The following is a 20,525-nucleotide window of genomic DNA, read 5'->3' as shown; positions in this document are numbered from 1 at the left end:
GGTGGCAGTGGAAGAATGAGGGGTGTACTGCTGAAAGTACAGCTACAACAAGTTCTTACCAGTAACAACTTGAATAAAGTTGCTAACGGTAAACGGACCATTAGTAATTCATCTTATCTGGCTTTCCCTTTGGAAAAACAATTTTCTTGCTGAAAACCAGCTCCTTTTAAAAGCCCAGGTTTCTCCCTTCCTGGACACACACAGTGCCATGACCCACTGGTTGATCAGTCCTACCTTTTCTAATACATCTTTTGATTCCTTGGTAATCCAGCGTGGGTAGTGAGGGGTGTCCACTCGGATTGACTCAAACAATTCATCTTCATCATCCCCATGGAAAGGGGATTGTCCAATAAGCATCTCGTACAGCAGGACCCCAAATGACCACCAGTCCACAGAGAACGTGTACCGCAAACCTTGCAGGATCTTGTTCCACAGAAGAAAGAAATACAAGTAATTAGGAAAAGGCAGCAATGTATACCAAAAAAACAGAGAAGGGATTTTAAGAGAGAAGAGAATCTTTAATAACTAGGGTATGGGGGGTGGTGGAAGGTGGGGGGATGTGGAAATCCAGTTATTTGAAAAGTTGTTGGCACCGATGCACATCTGTAGTGTTATCCTTGGCTGCTGTTTGTGGAAATGGGGACAGGTCTTCACTTTCCCGCAGACATTTTCTCCATTAACTTTAAATAACCATATACTTGCAAAACATCTTTTCTAGTCACTTTACAAGATGCAGGGAGAAACGAGTAGCAATGAAAAGCAGAGAACTACCAAACAGACTTTGACATTGTTTATAGCTTTAGAAACTAACTACCTTAGCTGGACTGTTTTGCAAACCAGATTAAAAAACCCAACTATACAACACTGGGACTTTAACTTAGTGAGATTCTCCTTAGAAGCTGCTTTTGCTTGGAATTTTGGTGGTTTGCATGGACACAAGTCTGTTCACCATCTGCACACAGATCTGTTTTGCAGGAGCCCCACGTGTCTGAGCTGTAAAGGCATAAGGGACAAATAGCTGTTCAAAACCTGAACGTTTTAACATTTGAAAAAAGAGGATTTTTTAAACTTGCAGTTATAGAATAGTTACAGATCTCAAGTACCTTCTACGGAGAACTCTGATTTAACGGATATTTTTTCTGTGCTACTTAAGACTTCTGAATTTCTGAGCTGTTAGTCTACTAAGGGTGATTAATCACAACAGCCGTTCCAACATCAGTGTATTCAATCCATCGCAGCGGTAGGTGGCAGTGGCATACTGACCTCGGGAGCGATGTAGTCTGGGGTCCCACAGAAAGTGCTTGCCTTGTTCTCACCGACAACGTTTTCTTTGCACATTCCAAAATCGGCTATTTTGATGTGGCCTTCTTTATCAAGCATCACATTGTCCAGTTTTAGGTCTCTGCAAAGTGTTTAAAAAACAAAAGTTATGTTTCGAGGACAAGTGAGTCATTTTCGCATTCACATGCATACTGACAAACACCTACCCTAATCATACAAAGAGGCTTTTCAAGAAAATAATTATCCATCAAAACGATATGTACAAAAGAGTACTTTTGTGCTTTGAAGGTGGTAGGGAGAAGGGAAAAATTCTCCGTTGTCAGAGTAAATGAGAGGCTGAGGTATATATATAGCGTGTGACCTTATAATCCTCAACATTTGCTTTCAGATCCAAAAGCACGCCCAGTGCTTCTGTTGCTTCTGGAAGGAGGTGTGAGCTAATGCCCCACCAGCTGACACAGCACTGGTGCACCAGCTCCGTAGCTCAAAGGAAGGATTGTTGGCTTCTTGGAGCCTTTGGCAGGAGCGTGAGTGTTTGAAGCCTGCCTGACTTCCACGCTACCTGTTCCTAGTTACAGCGCAAGGGGGTTCATGTGCTGTGGCCACGGTCTGTGAGGTGTTCTGTTACATCTTTTTTTCAGAGCAACACTATTCAATTGAGTAGGAACTTTTTAACAGCAGTTTCCAAAAGCTACATTCCCTCCCTTTGACTGTTATGCAGTTTTTGTCCATCTGGCTGCAAAAGCACATACCAGGGAGGGCAGGCTGAAGAGAAACTAAAAAGCCCTTCTGCTTACCAATAACAACTTGAATAGAGCAGATAATTTTATGTGAGAACAGGGCAGTCTTCTCCTTGGTAACTTAAGTCCCCAGTATTGGCTTCTTACACTGCTCAAGGGTAAGCTGAAGCTCAAACCACGAGTCCCTGATCTAACGGAGCACACCCGGAGAGAGAAGGAAACTCGAGGGGGACACACACCTTATTGTGCTCCACAGCTGCCTGACAGGGGCTGTAGGCAGGTGGGGGTGGGTCTCTTCTCCCCAGTAACAAGCAACAGGACAAGAGGAAACAGCCTCAGGTTACGCCAGGTGAGGTTTAGATTGGATATTAGGAGAAAAATTTTCATGGAAAGGGTGGTCAAGCACTGGCACAGGCTGCCCAGGGAGGCGGTGGAGTCACCATCCCTGGAGGTGTTGAAAAAACCACGTAGACACAGTGCTTAGGGACACAGTTCAGTGGTGGGCTTGGCAGTGCTGGGGTTAACGGCTGGACTTGATCTCAAAGGTCCTTTCTAACCTAAATGATTCTGTAGTAAATCCTTCTGTGTTTGCACAGCAGGTGCTGTTCACCTGAGTAAACTGAGTATATTTGAGATGGGAAATACTCACGGTAATGGCGCACTGCACTTACCTAGCTACAACAGGTTCTAAAATCTGTTGTAGGGATATGCACTTACATACAATGCCTACCTAAAACTGCTCCAGGTGAGGTTCTGTGGGTATACTGGTAATTATCCTGTGTGAGATGGGGGGAAAAAAAATGTACCTTTGGTTTTGCTGGTGTCTTGTTGGAAAACGGTCACTGTTTCTCTGAAAGTATTTCATACTGTGAAATCTCCCTCCAGGAACATTTTAATTTAATGTAGGGAAACTTAACAGCAAGCCTAAAAATGGTCTAGAAACTCTGGGATGGAAGGATTTTGTGCTGATGGCAACATATCCTGAAGTTTGATCCTTTCCTGTACAAGAACTGGCAGGAGGCAGTGGGAATACGGTTGGGCTCACAGAGTACCTTCCTGGCGTATGGCTGTCTGCTCCGAGAGGCAGCCAGGCTTGTAGGAATCAGCTTTCTTCACCAAGGAGGATTCCTGTAACGTTCTTTCTCTTTACAGACACTATTTTACTCATCTTTTAACTTCAGAAAATTGCTTTAAAGGACAGATGCCCCAACCGGTGTTTCCTGTTTCTTTCTATAAAGGGAGATGGACAATACCAGATATTTTGGGGCACGTTTACCTAAGGCCTTGCGTGACTCGTGCTGAAGCACACAGCCGTTACTCTTTGTACCTGTTTGTTACAGAGGTAAGAGCTACCTGAGCAAGTAGTTACACTAAATGGTGCTGTGAAGATGAGGGTGGGGTGAAAAGGCTGGAGAAAGGAAATTGAGAGTACTACTGCATTACAATAAACTCATCTCTTGCAGTGTGGGTATTTACAGCAAGAACCACTTGATCAGGATCTGGCCACTGATGTTTCAACCTGGTGAGGCAGAAGCATCAATGCTGTGGTTTCAGCAGAAGGCAAAAGCAGACAACTGTTACCTCAGTGGTTTTTACACGGCCAGTAGGAACAGAGAGCCTCAAGGACCCTCTCCCTTGCTTCCAAACTAAATAGACCCACGATCTGAAGGCAGTGTTTAAAAATAACTGAAACAAAACTGCTTTTGTGTAACATAAATAACTTTTCACCATTCTAGTTGCCAAGGAAAAGACACCGATATAGATGTCTCTCAGGCATGTTAATGCCCTTGGAATTACATCGCATCTCTGACAGCTTGCACTTGTTACATCAATCAGTAATTCAGAGATGCACAAAGGGCTGAGAGAACTCACAGGTCCCACACTGGAGCTAGCTGGTACTCACCTATAAATAATGCCTTTGCTGTGAAGAAACTGTAGACCACATAAAATTTCAGCTCCGTAAAACCTGAAAAGACCAAAACATTTTTTTAAGCTGTCTTGCTCAGTTAAAACATAGTCAATGCAGCTGGCCAAAAGAGCTGCTGTAAGCATCTCTTCATGGAGTGAGAAGTACTGTATGCTTCCTTAAATATATTGGTATTTATATAGCTGGATGCTGCGATCTACAAGTTGATCCCCTCACCAAGCATCTGTAGTATCTAATACCAAACAGCAGAGGGGACAGACAGCAACTTGCCTTAACGGCTTCATTCCACTTCCACGAGGAATGCTGTCTGTCCCTTTGTCTTTGCACATTTCTAGTGATATACACATGCTTTTTGCAGGGCAGCTATTGGGAGCTCGGTGCTCACAGGACTGCTTTAGGAGGGACTGGGCACACACCTTGCCTATCTCTCTCTGCATCTGCCCAGCTGCAGCAGACAGACTGCAAATTTAGCATCTCTTCAAGGGCATTCTCCTCAAAAAAGGGAGGTGATAATCCAGAGGATAGGAAGGAAAATGCTGTAAGAATGTTTCTCCCCACCTGTGAAATGTATTTTTAATTGAGCAAATACAAAACTATTTCCACTTCTGTACAGCAAAATGAATGTTGACCCAAAACTTCAGAAATAGGTACAGAGGCTGCCAGATGCACAGATTTTTGGTAGAATGCAGGTAAGCTGGAGGGGCTTTGTCCAGATTTTTGCTGGGGAGAGTGGGAAGGGAGCTTGCCCTCACCTAGGACCCTGGCTGCTACCTAGCCATTATTTATGCCAGACCCCTTGATCCAATCCCACCCAGTGCTCCCTAGTGCGCAGGAACAGCAGTAGTTTTCCAGCCTGGTTATACAATAGCACTGGTGCTTACAGGTAGGTCCGCTACCCTGCGCTGTTACTTTTAGGGTCTTGCATGCACCCATTCAATGACACAATTAAAACCCTTGTGCTTTTTGGTTAAAGAGGTAGAAACTGACCTAAACCTAAAAATACTACGATAGGTAAAGTAACAATAATACAGTATTTTTGCATCTTTTAAGTCTTCAGCTCCAGTGATCTTTAAGCTGTAGGTAACTGACACAATCGCACTTGCTAAACAAAGTGCTGACCCGCTTTATTAGTCTCTTGGGGAACGTACAGGTTATCCTTCCATACTATCATGTCAACTTAGCAATACTAGTAAATAATGTGTTGGGGTTTTTTTCCCCCCCCTCATGCTGTTTTCCAATTTTGCCACAAAAATACTGTCCCAAAGGGCACGGAAGATGTACTACTTGCTTTTCATTGCTGAATCATGTTGCAGTTTACTTGGCATCTCTAGGTACAAGCATCCCATAAAGTAAAGTAAAACACCACACTGCTATGTAAGTTAAGAAAACCTAACTCCACACATCATTAAGTGAGCTTCTTCATTGTATTCAACCAGTGCCTAGAAATACCTTCTCAATCATCAGCCACTGAAACTTGAGTGCGGGTAAGTGGTGCAGAACTAGAAGTAGTAAAACCACAGAGACCGAAATAATTAATGGAGATAAGGAATGAAGGGTTGTGGACTTACGTTGCTCTGTAGAGATCAAAACGCCCCTTGTCTTGTATGTGGAACATCAGGTCTCCCCCATTCAGGAACTCCATAACAAAGAACAAATGATCCTGTTTGCAAGTAACCAGAGAATGGAAAAGTTACGGATGTTATTGCAGCCACGTATGAAGTAGCGACGTGCCTGCTGGGGACCGAGCAGCTATTTTGCTCTGCTCCTGAAGTATTTATCTATTTCATGCACCCCTAGGAGTGTATGAGGCTCCCACAGAGTCAAGTACCCTGGTCTTGTATTGTAAAGCTAAATAGCTGGTCTTGCACTCTATGGGTTTCTAGACTTTATAAAAATACACGTTTAAATAGACTTACTGACTTCTACCTGTGAGAGTCACCCTTTTTCCCCCTCACCGAGGGTAAAGCACAGATCAAGGATTTAAATTAAACTGCCCTTTATTCCAGATGGCATAGATGTTTTTCTGATCTTATTCTGTTCTCATCAATGTATGTGGGGGGTCACGCTCATATTTACTTTCCACAAGGCCTGTGAACTATTGCACAGAGCGCAAGAAAAGGAAATTTAATTCTTGCAGCACTATGTTACTTTCACTTGACTGCTGTTAACAACATCCATTAGAGGAGTAAATCTGTTGTGTTGATTACACCAATGGGCTTTTTCTTACCTTTGTCTGAAATGTGCAGTAAAGATGTGTGAGAAATGGATTTTCCCACGCAAGTGCGAGTACCCGCTTTTCCACCATGGTACATTCCACATCGTCATCAATTAGCACCACATCTTTTTTCAGAGCTTTGATAGCAAAGAATTCATTCTTCCCTTTCAGCTCAGCAAGCAGAACCTACAGAAAAACAGAAGATGAGATTACACCACACATAGGGAAGAGTGTTGCTGATGGCATCAGTAAAGGATAGCCAAAGGTGTTTATTGCAGGTGCAATGACAATTAGGAAAAACGTTTAAATGGGAAAGATAAGTGAGTTTTGGGAAGGTGAAGTTGTTAGGCACAGAGGTGAGGAGACAGGGCTCAAGGACCACAGAACACAGGCACAGTAGCTTCCAGGGCAGTTTTTCTGTCAATGTTTTGTGAGCATATAAACAGAAGGCACGTAAAGCCTGTTCCTTCACTACAGCTGTAGTTTCACAGACAGTCGTGGACAGGCTCTGTGGAGGTCATGCTGCTCCCCCACGTCTCCCCCTGCCGCTGTGCTGGAGCACGGAGGTGCTCTCTACACAGAGCATGCAAGAAACCCCAACCCTTTGCACTGTGGTGCCTGAGGGGCCACTCCTCTGCCTCGACACTAAATCCTGAAAAGTTGTTCTGCATTATGAATCACTTGAGTTTAGATAAGATTCAGGCAATGAATTTCTAGTTTCTTTGACAAAGAAGGCTATATTTGATTCTGTTAAAAGATTATAGAATCATGGAATCATTTAGGTTGGAAAAGACCTTTAAGATCACAAGGGCAACCGTTCACCCAGCACTGCTGAGCCCACCACTGAACCATGTCCCTAAGCACCGCATCTATGCGTTTCTTCAATACCTCCAGGGATGGTGACTCCACCGCCTCCCTGGGCAGCCTGTGCCAGTGCTTGACCACCCTTTCCATGAAAATTTTTCTCCTAATATCCAATCTAAACCTCACCTGGCATAACCTGAGGCTGTTTCCTCTTGTCCTGTTGCTTGTTACTGGGGAGAAGAGACCCACCCACCCCCGCCTACAGCCCCTGTCAGGCAGCTGTAGAGCACAATAAGGTTCCCCCTGAGCCTCCTTTTCTCCAGGCTGAAAAACCCCAGTGCCCTCGGCTGCTCCTCAAAGGTTTGTGCATCAGACCCTTAACCAGCCCCGTTGCCCTTCTCTGGGCACGCTCCAGCACCTACATGTCCCTCTTGAAGTGAGTGGCCCGAAACTGAACACAGGATCGAGGTGCAGCAACCTCTACCCAAGCCACTGTAAGACCTTTACGGTTAATCGAAATAGCCCATCACATTGCAAAGATCAAGCAAGGCAGTCACCTTAAGGTCTATTAAGTTTGTTACATACCTTTCCAAAACTTCCTTTCCCTAGTACTTTATGGAAGACAAAGCTGTCTATGTTGAATTTCCTCCTGCTTGCAATTCGCGATGCTGTCTTGGCTGTGCTTCCCTCCCAGAGTTTATCGTACTCACTGTTATCTGCTAATCGAAACAGGGAGTTTAAAGTTCAATATACACAGAAATACTGCATGACTCAGATCCCCCGCTAAGAATTAAGTACTGACATGCTATTTCAATGCATCCGCTGCTGGAACACTGGTGAATCTAAACATAAGGGTCAACTCCTGTAGTTTATAATACAGTTTAAATTACTCAAGCATACTTGGTAGTGTTGGATTTGAATTTAATCTGATTTTTATAATGCCTAAGTATTGCTTAAACCCCGTATCAGAAACAATCAAAGGACCTTACTTTCCCCTATGACTAAGATATAGGGCATAATTTGGAGAGAAAGATACTTGACAAGGATTGCTTGTAAACAAATTATTTATCTTCCTTTAGCAGAAGAGGATAGTCCCTCAGCCTAAGCAGAGAGGCCATAATAAAAACATGATTTATGCCCAATGCTGCCTCAGCAGCGTGATCATACAGGTTAATCCCAATTATATCCTAAAATTATTAACTGTACTTTTTTTTGACCTCCACTGCATAGATCTGCTGGGTCACTAACAAGACACTGATGATAATCATGAGATGATACCGTGCATGCCCCATAAGCTGCCCAGCATCTGTGATGACCCAGGGAGGAATCACAGCAGCTGCTCCCTGACTTAGTACTAACCCAAACCACCTCTGCAAGAGTAGTTTGATTTTTTCCCCCCCTCTGCCTAGCAAACTGGATCAAGTACGATAAATAATACAAAAATAATTTTCTTACTGGGCATTTGAACAGAATTAGTTCAACGTATGGATGAATATAGAAAATCCTGTACCACTCCAAACCCACACATCATCTCTTACTGAGCCTGGTGATTTCCATCCGGTAAAAAGTTACTTGTACTGTTGCATTTATTTCTGCATAAATTATCACAGGTTAGCCGTTACAAAAATAAGGCTTATACGATGCCAGAATTCTTTAGCAATAGTAAAAAACAAATACAAAACCTTAGTCTGAACCTGTGGAGATAGGATTCCAGGCACTACTTAAACTATCTCAGCCATTTAATCTCAAGTAGTATTTTGGCTACTTACATCCTCAAACAGATAGCACTTGTCATTGGTTTCTAATGGTTTGTGAACAAATTGATGGAATTAACAACGCGCACGGCATTTCAGTTACAGGAGGGAGGGAAGCGTGTAGCGCACGTCTGGTTAGCGAGGCATGCCCCGGTCCCATTGTGGGGAACTGCACTGCGGTGAGCAAGGCAAGCATTTTGCAGAAAGGTGAGCAGGCTCATGGACTACAAACAACAGGTATTTGTAACGTAAGCATTTTGTGTGGCTGGGAGAAGGTAAAAAGAAATACGTGCTTTTTTTTTTTTTTTTTTTTTTAAACAGTGCTTATTACAAAAAAAATTGCCTAATACAAGGTAAGAATGAATAAATACTTCGATTGTTAGCTTGTGTAGTCCCATAGGTAGATGGCCAAATTAAAACACTGTAGTTTTTCTCACCTGTTGTGTCTCCTCCTGGAGCCCTAGGTTTCTTATCAAAATCTTGATAAATACCGACACTTTCTACAGATCCAGAATCAGACCTTCGTGTAGATTTCTGAGGAGGAGAGGAACAGCAGAAATTATATTTGCGTTATTACTTCAGAAATACTGGTAACAATAGCTGTTAAATGTAACATGATGACAGGACATACTTTTCTATTTGACTATTAACCCCTAGTACATATCTTTTCTCAAGAAGTCTGGTTCATAGACTATTTAGCCATATTCTTTACAGCTCCAGATCAGCCCATTGCTCTTCCTTCACTGCAAGAAAATAAGTCATTGAAATTCCTGAACCGTCTATGCTGTATTTGTTTGTTGCAAAATTATTAAAGGTATAATGGTTTGAATCCACAGCGGGAAGAACTTGAACTGTGGGAAATGTACCCTTGGACACGTGTTCATTTGAAAGAGGAGATAGAAATCACTGTCATGTTAGACATGCTGAAGTCATATCTGTGTGTGACATCCGCCTTGAGCACAAGGAAACAAATTATATGTATGGAAGACCCCTGAGATCAAATTTTAGTAATGAAAAGATCCAAGCTTTTCTGTGTTATAAGAGCTGGCGCAACAGCTCTCACTGTTTTCAAAGTAAATAGCCTGTGAAAGCTTAGGAACACCCAGCTCAGAGGAAGTACTGTTGGCTTTTGTGATACATTTTCCTATTTTATTTCAGAGCTTGTGTCTGAATCTTTATTTGCAAGTCAGAAGTCGACCACAACAGACAGCCAGGCTGCAGCAGGAGACGAACAATGTAAAACTATGGGGCCAGTGTCAATTCCAGGGGTGTTTTCTGTGTGTATATCCCAGATTAACAAAAATTGAGGATATCTGGTATATTGCTTATTTATTTAATTTTAGCATTCAAGTGGAATTCTAAAGTTGAAGCATGGAAAAACAGACTTCAGTGTTATGATACCACAGTTTAAACAAACAGAAAGGGAAAGAATAACCTTGGCACCACAGAACAAAGCTGGATTTCAGGAAACCACACACACCTTTTTTTTAAAAAAATCTCTGTTAGGTGGGATTTCCACCACACCCCTGCACTCCCTCATTTCAACTTTAGGCTACTGACTTGTTAGTCTCTTTATGGGTCACATTAAAAAGAGAAAACCTTTTCAAATTCAGTTTCCCATAAAAGTGATATGGAAAAGACGAAGTAGAAGCCCCAAAAGCCTGGAAACAACTAATTACCTGACAAACGGCAACAAAGCATACCTGGCTAACTTGATTTAAAGCTTCAGCTAGCAACTTCTGGTTTATTCCACATAAGTTTGCCACCTTCTTCTGGCATTTATGATGCACATTCATGCCACATTCTAAAAGAAACGTAAAGATGATTATACAACCACCAGGAAAATACTGTCCAACTTTAAGACAAAAAGGGCTCTTTCTCTGGGCAGCTCAGAAACCTTGTTAAAAGCCCAGACTGGACGTGGATCTGTCATTGTTAATAAAACTGCAATTTTAATCTTCAACTCAATGGAATCTACAAAAATTGTTCGAAAGGAAAAAACCTGAAAATGTTACTTTATTCTCAAAATCTGTTACAATAATCTTGTCTTTTTGTGGGATAATTAGAAAAGCAGTATTTAGAGTAAACACTTTAAATACACTTTAGGTGCTACCTTGACTCAGAGTCACCAAATTTCAGCTATTCCCAAAGTAGTGATTCTGATTATACTCAGGATTACACCTCCGCAGCATGTTTTCTGACTCCATTAGAAGCTCATCACCTTGGCTGAGCTGTCACGCAAGCCAGGTGCTTATTTGACTCTCTCTAGGACAAAAGCTTTTTTCAACCACGCACGGATGAGATGAATCCCATTCTATATAGCACATCCAGAAATGCACAGTGTGTAGCAGGGGGTGGAACGCTGGAAAAGCATGGAGAGGTCCCAGCTGCCCTCCCTGCTCCTCCATACCTTCACATTTGAGTCCTTGTTTGACCAGCCCCCAGAGCAGGCTGCCGCAGTGGTCACAGAAGGTAGGGCTCATGTAGTTGTAAACTTTGAAGCGATGAGGCATGTCTATGTTGAAACGTTCCTTCTGAAACTGAGGACGGGGACAGGGGTTGAGGCACTCTACCCAAACCACAAGCAGCTTCTTACAGAAAACTGCTTAGGTGTTACAAAGCTACAACAATTTTATCTCGCACACCCCAGAATTAACATCCCTCATCCAGCAGGGAAGGAATCTGCCCATCAAAAATGACCCCCTTGCAGGGCTTTGAACTGCTACTCTTGCTTGAGAGTTTCATCCACCACAGGTTACATGCAGTCTTCAAGAGAAGACAGTACCTTGGGTTGCATAGCCAAGCACCTCCCAAACGGACTTGGCTATTTCTATACAAGGTTTTGTTAGTTCAGGAGTGTTTCATTATATAATTACACTCTAAAGATATCGTGCCAGCTCTTACCATTGTGTCTCTGCTGTTGGCTGCAGTACCAGTACACCTCCCAATGATTTTATCAATACATTTCTTATGAATAGCAGCATTGCATTCTTCAAGACAAGCACAAAAAAAAAAAGAAAATATTTCTTCAGATAATAAATACACAGGATGAGGTGTTCATAGCATGAGGCTTTTCATAGCATAATGTGAAAGCCACGCTCGTTTCTATCATACTATATACACCAAAATGTTTCTTTTCTATCGAGATGATTATCTTTTTTAAGCTGATTGCCTCCATTTTCTTTTATCATAAACTCTGTTTCTAAACTAAATCTGCCCCTATTAGGTAAGGCCACCAGCTTTTGATAACAGAGGGACAATATTAAGCTTTTTAGTTTTACCCTTTGATATCTCCCCTACTGTTAGGAGTAATGCAGAGACCTGTGCTAAGTCAAAAGTGACTTTCAATTCAGCTGAAACCCCTCAATAGTTGTAATACATTTTAGAAAAGGTTTCACAAAAAAACTGCTGTCATAAATAAGTGCCAGTTTTCAACAGCGTTACACACTTAAGAGAATAGCAAAGTCTAGATCTTGATACTGAAAACTCAGCTAGGAATCATAATCAGATGGCCTTAGGTTATCATGCAAAACTGATGTTTGACATCTACTACTACCTGTGGTGATGGTGCACTGTGCCATGCATATTTACAGAAGATTTTTTCAACAGTAACTATTAGACCTACAGTTTCACGTGAAAAGTAGTACAAGAAAAAGGTAAGAATCAACTTACGTCTACATTTGTATCCCTGCTTGTTGAGTCCCCTGAAAAACAAATTATAAAGAAGGAGATTAAAAATGTATGTTTGCTGGAATAAAAGGTGTGCATGGTTTTTTCATTTTTTATTTTTACAATGTAAACCAATCGATCCTTTGTCTATGGGAATATTTGTTCCAATTAATCAATTGGTCTAAATTCTGCTATTCAGAATCCTCTGTCTTAGGAAAGCAGGGTGTTTTGATAGACCAGCATATTAGGAGGGAAACGCAGAAAAGACAAGGTTTCAATCACATGGGAAATCCTCCTGATCCGACTTACTATGAAAATGGCCTTACCGTGAGAGGGATCCAGCTTCTTGCTCTCTATGGGTCTCTACTCTGCTGTCAGCTGCTTCACATCTCAAAGTTTGAGCATTATTTTCTCAGATCCACCCATCTCATTCTCTTGTGAAAAGAGCTGCTGTTGATTACGGGTCAGCTCTCACTTGATGCTAGTGAATTTTTGCCCATAATTTCAGGGGCAAAAATGTTCAAGTTCTATTTTTAACGTGAAAGAGACAACACAATTGAAATTATGTATTTACTAAGAGTATTGTCTTAGGTATTACTCTTAGTAAATACATAATTTCAATTTCCCAACACAGATGAATTTACAGGAAGCGAATTTTGCAATTATTTGGCTCCTGGCAGAACAAGGGGAAGCTTAAGGTTTCCTTCTTACCACACAAAGTCTTTGCAGACGGAGCAAAAGGTAGGTTGTCCAAAGAAGGTAGCAATAAACTCATGATTTTTGATGTAGTGGATTTTGGCTTGCTTGATAGCTCCTCTCCTGTTGATAGTTACTGTCCCCTCCTCTTCCCTCATTGACTGTTTGCAGTCTAGGGGGGAGACAAGATGACACACTTTAATATTTGCTTCTCCAAAAAGTTCAGTTTGTTTTCCCGTTTCAGACTTGTCTTGCTCTTTATTTTACATTTGCACTCTGCAGACTTTCAGTCCAGCCAGGATGGAAGACAGGCACGCACTGCTCCGAAGGTGGTCCCTGTCCCGGTCTGCAAGCGCCACCCTCTCCTGCTCCTTCAGCAGAAGCCTTCAGCAAGTGAGCTGGGAGGCAGAAGCAGGAATGGAGTACAGTCTTGCTAAAGAAATGACAGCCACAGTTGTTTCTGGAAAAAATATAAGCTCCTCTACATCATGTGATTTATGTGCAAGAGAAATAAACATTTTTATCAGAAGCAGGAGGGTCTGCTTCAGCAGGAGCCTTTTCATGATGCTACCTCATGTGCCCTCCTGAACCAGGACTACAGCAGAGAGGCAGGTGAAGCGCTGCAGGGACCTCCTGAGTTACCACAGGACCACACCACTGTAAGATGTGTCTCTTCATGCCTCCAGGATCATTAAGCATAGAGGACAAATGAGATTTTCAACTTTTCCGTTAAGCTATCTCAAAATGTTGATGCTCTATCTCAAACATGTCTCAGTCTCATTCCTCTCCCCTCCTAGCCCCCACGTGGTTACAGTATATAGTACTGTATAATACTACAGTAATAGTAGTACATACTATAGTATACACTGAAGCATCTAATACTATGTTACATAGAAATTACATATAGCATTAGCCAAGAAATAACAAAAAAATTCTCAAGCTCTGAGTCCAGCTGGCTCAATATAGGTCCTTCATTAGAGGTTACAGTTATTTCCACTCATTTCCAAGGAAGCTTCAGAGTTTCTCTTACAAAAATTAGTATTTTGTGTCTCCATCTTTCAGCCACAACTCGAACTACATAGTCTTTTACATTTTGAAAATAATAGGAGTATGTAACAGAGGTAACTCCATGAAGGTATATCAAGAGAGACTGGGTAACTGGTAATTAAACCCAAGGAAACATTTCTTGTCAATAGAGAGGAGCTGCTGAGGGACAATCCCATCCAGCAGGAAAAGATAAAACATTTGAATCAGCAACAAGGAGCTGATCAACTGCTGAGTGTATCAGCTCTGGCCAGCAGCTTGTCAGTCCCTGTCTGGAATGATGACATGGAAGAAACACGGACATGGTTGAGAGGTTGAAAGTGCTGCGAAGTTTAAGGTAGCAGGAGATTGCTGTTTGCAGGGGGGAGTTTCCACAACAACGGAGTAAGGAAAAATGCAGAGGGGCACTTTTCCCACTGTCAGTACAATCGGGTTTTAGTTGCTGTATTGCATTGCTGCCTTTTGTCAATGTCAGTGGGAGCTTTGCTTTTTATACTGATAGAAACAGATTTATTTCCTTTGCCAAGTCACACTAACCTCAATGCCTGAGCTTACTACAAAGCTACCCGGGAGCTCTGTTTTTCTTGTTGCTAGCTGCGCTTGGGTTTTGTCATTTTATTAGCTGGCTGCCGTCACTGCTATTCCAACAGACTGCTGAACCTGGAACACAATCTATCATTAGATACCATTTTGAGTATCCTGGACTGATTTATCAGTCACAGCCAACAGCAGCCAGACTGCAGCAGCATGTACTGTCTTCGAAAAGAAAGGACAACATTAGCTCAGATACTAAGGAAAGATTAAGCATATTAGTGAAAAGAAAGATCAAAAAAGGTCCCTGGGTTTTACCACTAGGTATTAATGCACTTTTCTGAGAAACTGGCCATCTGGTTCAGAGAAAAACCCATCCTGCCTCCCCCTGAAAAGAGCTTGCAACGTGCACTGTGACACCCTGGCACTACGTATGCCACTGAGTTACCTTTTCTCCTCCAGGAACAGGATTCATTTCTGCTGGCCAAACAAGCTACTGAGTTCACCCAACAAAAACTCCCATCAGCTGCTGCACCTCAGCCCCTCAGTCTGCAAATAGTACTATCTCTTTGTTCAATCCTGCTGAGCAAATACACAGACCTCACCCACTGGTCCTTAAATGCTTCAGGGAAACCGCACACTGAAATGTGCGTGCAAGGAAAACAAGGTTGTTGAGAGTCAGTAATACTTCATATTGTTTGCTGATGAAAAGGACGTGTTCATAAGGGTGATTTAATCAGTAACAACAACAAAGCAGAGAAGGCGTGTTGCTTTATAGCATGTATACTGAGGACATAACCTGTGATGGAGCAGATTAAGGGACGAAAGCCTACCCAAAGTCTGCAACACAAGCAAAGCGAGTGTTCGGTGAGGAACTAACAGGATTCACCAGGTGAACAAGACGTGGCTTCTCCTCATGCTGAAATACTTGTAGCAAGTTAGTGTCACTGATATTGTGCGCAAAAGCCTGACAAAACTTGATCAGGATATGGGAAACTGTGGGGTTTCCTCCCTGTCTGGAACACCGATATCAAAATAGATATATGTGAGACTGGCTTCTACTTTTTTGAGAGGATAGTTAATAAACTAATCAACCAGTTTGCACAAAGAAAAAGGGAAAACCCCACTCTCCTTAAACATACCTTAACTGTGAAGAATCCTTGAGCACAGCAAAACTTAAACTCTGCCTGTGAGAACACAGTGTCTTCACAGCCAGCTGCCTTATTTAATACCTTTGCCAAAACCAACCAATACATCAAAGTTTAGCTAAAAATATTTTTGTATGCTTCAGAAGAAGCTGAGAGGTTTGGACAGCAGCTGTAAGTCAAGTGCACCTGAAGCAGAGATGGCTCTGAAACGATAGTATAGTTCCTTTCAATTTACTATGGGCATGTTTAACAAGTTCTCTTTAACGTGTAAATTACCTTTACATGTGTATTGCTCCAGAAAAGTTTTAAGAAGTTCAGCCAACCATGGACTCAACTGGGGAATAAAGGCTTTACTTCCAAGATGCAAAGAGAATTAACAGTTGTCCCAACAACTGTATGGATGCAGGGTGGGGATGGGGCGGGAAGGAAGAAACACAAAGGGAAAGCCTTTGCTTCCCCTTCCGAGCAAGCCAGGTTTTCCACAGATGAAACGCTTGTTCTGGGCCAGCACACGATCAGGAAGAGTCATGTACAAAACAGCTGAATTAGCAACTAGAATCCAGGCAATCTCTGCAGCCCGGACCTGAAAGCAACCATTTTGGACCCAGCACACACCACTAAACACAATTTATTTCCTCTGTTGAGAACTGTGGTTAATATTTATCACTGACACTGTTCACGTATTTCAAGGTCCCAAAACCTGCAGCTGGCCTGACAAAAGCACCCAGAACTCCTCGGTGCCATATATTCGTTAAGAAACCATTAAGCATGCCTGTGAATCGGCAGGGCAGTTCTCCAGAAGTGCTGTAAACACACCGCCGTAGACACTATTTAATTGCAGCACCAGGCCCTCAGAATATTTCACAGTCCTTATAGCCACTTAACATAACATGCAATCCATAGCCTGGAAAACATTTGCTAAAACAATATTGCTAGGACTGTGCTGAAGCGTAATAAACCCCAAGGTGAGATTCAAATTGTCTCAACTGAACCTCCAAAGTTCAAGGACAAAAGGAAACAGCCTTCAGAATAACCCCACTAGATTTTTTAAAAGGAAGAACAGAAAAATTATTTACCATCTTCAGAGTTCATTTTTCATTTTAACTTGCTCATTTCACAGTTCTGTTTGTGAACAGAGGAAAGATAACAGTACTACTGTCAGAAACTGAGAACCGGGACAGGCAAAGTATTTTCTGAGCTAACTGGCTGCTCAAGTTGAGATTTGCCTGAAACTTTATAATAAATTACAAAACCCACAAACACTTCTACTCAGTGTCTCCTTCTGCCATTCTACAGCCTTGCACTTGGCTTTGTTTGAAAGTTAAGCGCACCTTCACGTCAGGAAAAATATTAATCTCATTGAGCAATCATTAAAAAGGAAAGCTTATTTCTCACAAAGGACGCTTTCCTGGTATGAACTGTCTCAAGGGAAAATTGCTCTTTAACCTGGTCCTGGAGGGGATTGCTTACAGATCATCTGTCCAAAAAAACCCACAAAAACAAACAAAAAATCCTCCAACCAAAACCCCACCAACAAACAATTTACAGAAATACAATTTTCCTGAAAATCTAGGTTTCTGTGTCATGAACTTGCCATGTTAAATAATTTTTGGTTTTGTGATCATCACGATGTTTCATCTACAGGCAGAGTACCAATATTGCTATGTACTTCTCACTCTTTTTCTTTAAACCATTTCCTCCGTTCTCAATAATTGCAGATTTTACACTGCTGGCGTTTAAGTAGCAATACCAATAATTTGCTGTTGTAGAAGCCAATACCACTTGCTCTCAAAGCTGGCACAGTCTAAAATTACCTGCCTTGGCCCCAAGCAGTTATACTACAGGCTTTAGCACCAGCGATCAGAAACAGCGCTATAAACTTAGCGACATCTTTACAAAAAGGTCTGTACGCTACCTGCGATAGCGTACGCATTCCTACTGTATGAAAAACTAGAAGTACGTCACGCTCTGTTCTGCACAGAGACTGGGACACCCACGGGATACAGGCTCCTCGCCTGATCCTCTAAATGAATGAATGAATGAAGTTGTGCCTTGGCCACCGAGCCGGCATCTACTTCTGTTTTGACCGACACGTAGCAGAGCACTGAGGTGGACTGCTCTGCAGCTACTTTTTAGCACGACTCTACTGAACTAGTCTTTCACAGGCATTGACGAAATCAATGGTCTTTTAGAAAAGTGCTAAAACAAAACACCAGTTTTAACAAGCCTTGCCTTTCAATCCAGGAGAGAAAAAACGCCTGTTCACACTGCAGTCTTTGTAGCACTTCCACCATCTGCAAAGCTGCTGTGCCAGCACAGGCTGTGCTCAGCCATACAGAGCGTCTTTTATATTAAATTTCAGTGTTCTGGTTAACGCTTCTGCGATACCTGGTATCTCATTTGTTGTGGTAAAACAGAGAATAAACCAGAAAACAGAGTTTCTCTTTTTTAAATCACAAAGACAGTAAAACCAACCTTTAAGAATACAGCATCTAAGTCAAATTGCTCGTGAGCATATAAACTAAATCAAACTCTCTCTGTTCTACACAACACGTTAACTACCTTACCAACCAAATACACTGCCAACTTTGTGTTTATGAAATTAGAACATCTGCAAATCTTTGATTTGTTTTTAAGAAAATTAAGCTGGAAAATGTTTTTATTAAAGTCATGCAATCACACTTCTAGATGCAGATTAAAGCAGATGCTAGGTGTCACTGATTAACTATCTCATCTGCCAAATTTCTAGAAATGGTATTTTCTCAGTTAAATGATTAAATCACACCAACTTCTCCATTCATAATTAAAAGGCCCACTTTGGGCTTTTCAGCCCTCATCATTATCATTTACTAATAATGTGACAACCCTTCTGCAACACACCTCATCCATAGAAAAACTTTCTTCAAATCTTAATTTAGACCCATACACTATGCACACCATGATAGCAAATCTGTTATTTACAGATTATTTTTCACAGATGCCTCAGAAAAAAATGTAAAGTCCCATGCTTCCCCAACACTAATCTCGACATGCACAGAGAAAAACATCCTCAAAATAGATGCAGCGCTCTGGTTAGCGTTCCTTTCCCAGAAGTCAGAGACTTGAGCTATCAGAAGTTTACGTGCAAATTACTCACCTCCTGATACGTCTAATAGCATTTTAAGGAAAGTGTTCACTAACCCTTTTGCCGGGAAGCTGAAGCCAGCGAAACAGCAATTCCAAATTCAAACCCAAGACACAAACGTACTTCCAAAAGCCTCCAAAGCTGCTAACCCTGCACAGGACACTCAGCAGTACAGCAAGCCACCCCTGTGATCATGGGTTTTCTTACTCGCTAAGGTCATTAAGGACATTTGAATAAACAATGATCAAGCAAAGCATTAAAGGTATTGCAACTCCCACCTATTAAAACTAAAGCTGCTTTACAGAATTATAACCTAGTTTCAATACTGCAATAAGAGAAGGAGGGGCAGAAAGAAAAGATTCTGAAATGAAAATGGAGGTCGATACCCTGTTCTCATGTTTCACACATCAGATAAAAAACTTTTAAATTTCCAGCACAAACTTATTTTCTAATCACAGGACAGAAGACAAAAAAGTTCTTTGACAGCTCTAAGTCAGGGCTCTGTGGTCCCTGTTTTACAGGGTCTAGAAATAAAAAGAAAAACCTCTAAGACTGGGAAGAATTTTCATATATAGCCCCAAATTAACTGCCCAGGCCCCAATAAAAAAAAAAAAAAACCAACAAAAAAGGTCTCAGTGTAGCCTATCATGGAGCAAATTTTAATACCAGTTTATTCTGTGAAAATATTTCTCTAATAATAAACCAGATAATGGAGCAATAACACATTCACTTCTCCATACTGCTGCCTACCATTGAAGCAGAGCAGAGGAAAGCAGTTTCCTCTGAAGAGGGCAAAATGCTTGCTACTTGGAAGGAAGGTTTGAAAAACAACAGATTTAGTTTGCAAAACAGGCCAAAGAAAGAATTAGTCACCTCTGCAAAGTGCTTGGAGGTTTTCAAACAAAAGGTAGCACCTATAACTCAAAGATACTAACAGTGTTAGCAATACCTTCAAATAAACTAGGGAATGACTGAAATACCAGTTTCAGAACAAGCTTTTTTTAGTATTTTAGAAACACAGCTACCATACAGCTCTGTATGGAAAGACGTGTCGGACAGAAAACAAAATGGCACGTGCATAGGAAGGAATGTGAACTGTCTCTGAGCTTTCAACTATTAATTAAGGGTTTTAGCAATGTGAAGAATGGAAGCTAATACAAGCATCCTTGTAACTCACTAACAAAATTCTCTGCTCTACGACTGCTAACTCCTAATTTAACTAAAGAAAACATTTACAGCAGCGCAATGACGAGCCAAAAATCCTGCCATGTTTGCCTATTTAGCAGTATAACAGATAGGGACGTGAGGGAGGCCTATAATTTTGAGGAGGGCATGACAGAATGTAGTGATGTTTGATGCGAATACTGCAAATATCAGATTGAATTACTTTCCTTTACAAAATGTAGATGTATAAATGTCTTGAAAGGGAGTTTCCACTGCCTCTGTGGTTCAGTTACCGGCGACTGTTTTTCTATACAGTAGAAGGTAAATAGGAATCTGTTGCAAAGAAGGTCTAACAAGTGCATTAACATGCCAATCTTAACTCACCAATTAAAGTATGATTGCAAGACTTAATGATCTGTTTGGTATTT

The 20,525-nt window shown here is 41.6% G+C and overlaps 1 protein-coding gene across 3 annotated transcripts in view; it reads right to left on the bottom strand.

Moving 5' to 3' along the window:
* The window catches only part of PRKCD (protein kinase C delta), a 67,852-nt gene that overhangs the window by 1,932 nt on the left and 45,395 nt on the right, over window positions 1-20,525 (bottom strand). For 2 of the 3 annotated variants that reach the window (XM_055803726.1, XM_055803725.1), the window contains 12 exons: window positions 13,102-13,258; window positions 12,394-12,425; window positions 11,626-11,711; window positions 11,132-11,261; window positions 10,425-10,525; window positions 9,159-9,255; window positions 7,553-7,686; window positions 6,176-6,349; window positions 5,517-5,608; window positions 3,925-3,987; window positions 1,264-1,402; window positions 235-423 (listed from right to left, as the gene is read on the bottom strand). In XM_055803726.1, coding sequence (XP_055659701.1) covers window positions 235-423; window positions 1,264-1,402; window positions 3,925-3,987; window positions 5,517-5,608; window positions 6,176-6,349; window positions 7,553-7,686; window positions 9,159-9,255; window positions 10,425-10,525; window positions 11,132-11,261; window positions 11,626-11,711; window positions 12,394-12,425; window positions 13,102-13,258 — 1,394 coding nt within the window. The remainder of the gene's footprint in view (window positions 1-234; window positions 424-1,263; window positions 1,403-3,924; window positions 3,988-5,516; window positions 5,609-6,175; window positions 6,350-7,552; window positions 7,687-9,158; window positions 9,256-10,424; window positions 10,526-11,131; window positions 11,262-11,625; window positions 11,712-12,393; window positions 12,426-13,101; window positions 13,259-20,525) is intronic. The other variant, XM_055803727.1, reaches the window with a different exon arrangement.

This window comes from Falco peregrinus, chromosome 5, assembly GCF_023634155.1.
Source record: "Falco peregrinus isolate bFalPer1 chromosome 5, bFalPer1.pri, whole genome shotgun sequence".
NCBI classification, from domain to species: domain Eukaryota; kingdom Metazoa; phylum Chordata; class Aves; order Falconiformes; family Falconidae; genus Falco; species Falco peregrinus.
This window is presented reverse-complemented; position numbering and strand designations above follow the sequence as displayed.